Raw genomic sequence first — 2,235 nt, 5'->3', positions numbered from 1 at the left:
ATGGACACTGTCCTCAGCCAAGGTTCTGAAGAACGCCCCACCACTTTCTGCTACCAGGTGAATGGGTCTTGCCCCAGGACAGTCCATCCTCTGGACATCCAGTTGGCCATCTACATGGCCTGTGCAGTAGGCATGCTGATTACAGTCCTGGGAAATTTGTTTGTGGTGTTTGCTGTGTCCTACTTCAAAGTGCTTCACACTCCCACCAACTTCTTGCTGCTTTCCCTGGCCCTGGCTGACATGTTTCTGGGTCTGCTGGTGCTGCCCCTCAGTACCATTCGCTCAGTGGAGAGCTGCTGGTTCTTTGGAGACTTCCTCTGCCGCCTGCATACCTACCTGGACACCCTCTTCTGTCTCACCTCCATCTTTCATCTCTGTTTCATTTCCATTGACCGCCACTGTGCCATCTGTGAGCCCCTGATCTATCCTTCCAAGTTCACAGTCAGGGTGGCTGTCAGGTACATCCTGGCAGGGTGGGGGATTCCAGCGGCTTACACTGCCTTCTTCCTCTACACAGATGTGGTAGAAAATGGGCTCAGTCAGTGGCTGGAAGAGATGCCTTGTGTGGGCAGTTGCCAGCTGCTATTCAATAAGTTTTGGGGCTGGTTAAATTTTCCTATGTTCTTTTTCCCCTGCCTCATCATGATCAGCTTGTATGTGAAGATTTTTGTGGTTGCTACTAAGCAGGCTCAGCAGATCAGCACCTTGAGCAAAAACCTGGCTGGGGCTGCCAAACGTGAAAGAAAAGCTGCCAAGACCCTGGGCATCGCTGTGGGCATATACCTCTTGTGCTGGCTTCCCTTCACCATTGACACTCTGGTTGACAGCCTCCTTAACTTCATCACACCACCACTGGTTTTTGACATCTTTATCTGGTTTGCTTATTTCAACTCAGCCTGCAACCCTATCATCTATGTCTTTTCCTACCGGTGGTTCAGAAAGGCACTGAAACTCTGCCTGAGTCAGGAGATCTTCTCACCTCGGACACCCACTATTGATTTGTACCAAGAATGACTTCTTCAACTGAATGCAGGAAAGGGGTAGGTCTTTGCAGGAAGGATGAGTCGTGCTGTGGCAGTGGGCTGTGTTGTGTCATGAGTTTGTGGGCATGCTTTTTAGGCACCATGGGTTAAGTGGTGGAGAAAAAAAACAATTTATTAAGTCAGAAAGAAATATAGCACTCTTTTTATTGAATGTTTCTATAGTAGAATTTAGGACAAGGAGAAAATTAAATCAACCAGATATTTGTTGGATAAGTTAAAATTCTGTGAAAATATTCAGTTCCTTGTTTATAACTTCCTTGAGACGGAGGAGATACAGAGGTGGAGAGAAAAGAGCATGAGGTCGGGATTTCTGAATTCTCCTCCTTGTTCTGCCAACTGGCAGTGTTGGGTGACGCTATTTTGGCAGTCTTTGAATTCCTCCCCATCTAACAGAGCTCCAGCTAGAAAATCAGGATTTCACAATGTTTGTTCTCTAAGGTATCCTGAAGCTCAAATATTGTACAATTTAACGTTGGGAAATGTTGTTTGAATCTTAATTTCACATCACTTTTCATAATCATAGTCAAGTGTTTAGACTATTTCTTTTTTCAAAATGTTCCCTTTAGAATGCCTGTCTCCTTGGAACCCCACCACTAAACAGGATTTTAAGCCGGCTTCATCCATTTCAATGATTACTGACTAAATGTACTATATTCTTGAAGGAATATTTTCTTCCTTTTCTTTAATAATTTTTTGTGGTTGCTTTATTCCTTTTCTTTAATAATTGAAACTTGGAAATAGTGGAATATTTTGTAAAGTGGTAATGATCCACATCATTCCATTATAATATTTCTTCCTTTAAAAAAAAAATCACATAAATTAGACCTACTGTCTTTCCCGGGACACTAGTATATGATTTTCTTTGGAAAAACAAGTACCTATGCCACATTCTTGTTCCACTTTGAACCAAGTATTTCTTATAGGCTATTACCAGTAAAGGTACTGACATCTTCTATGTACATTTTGGTTCTGTCTTCTTCCTAAATCTTTTCCTACAGGTCTCTAGAAACTCCCACATTTCTCACTGAATATTTTTCAAATTGATAATTGCTTATTTGGAAAACTTACTTGTAAATTAATTTGAGGTCTCTGAAGTACAAATAAATGTACTATAGATACAAACATAAACCAATCAATCCAAAAAAGTAATGTTTTATTTTGTCATTGAAGTTTGCTGAAGCAAATTTATTTC

At 41.5% G+C, this 2,235-nt stretch overlaps 1 protein-coding gene across 1 annotated transcript; it reads left to right on the top strand.

Annotated features, from left to right (window-relative positions):
- TAAR5 (trace amine associated receptor 5) lies at window positions 1–1,014 on the top strand. Its single transcript, NM_001197146.1, has one exon. It carries the CDS (start codon window positions 1–3, stop codon window positions 1,012–1,014), a length of 1,014 nt encoding a protein of 337 aa, NP_001184075.1.
- The last annotated feature ends 1,221 nt before the right edge of the window (window positions 1,015–2,235 follow it).

The sequence above is a fragment of the Canis lupus genome, chromosome 1, assembly GCF_011100685.1.
Source record: "Canis lupus familiaris isolate Mischka breed German Shepherd chromosome 1, alternate assembly UU_Cfam_GSD_1.0, whole genome shotgun sequence".
Taxonomy (NCBI): Eukaryota; Metazoa; Chordata; class Mammalia; order Carnivora; family Canidae; genus Canis; species Canis lupus.
This window is presented reverse-complemented; position numbering and strand designations above follow the sequence as displayed.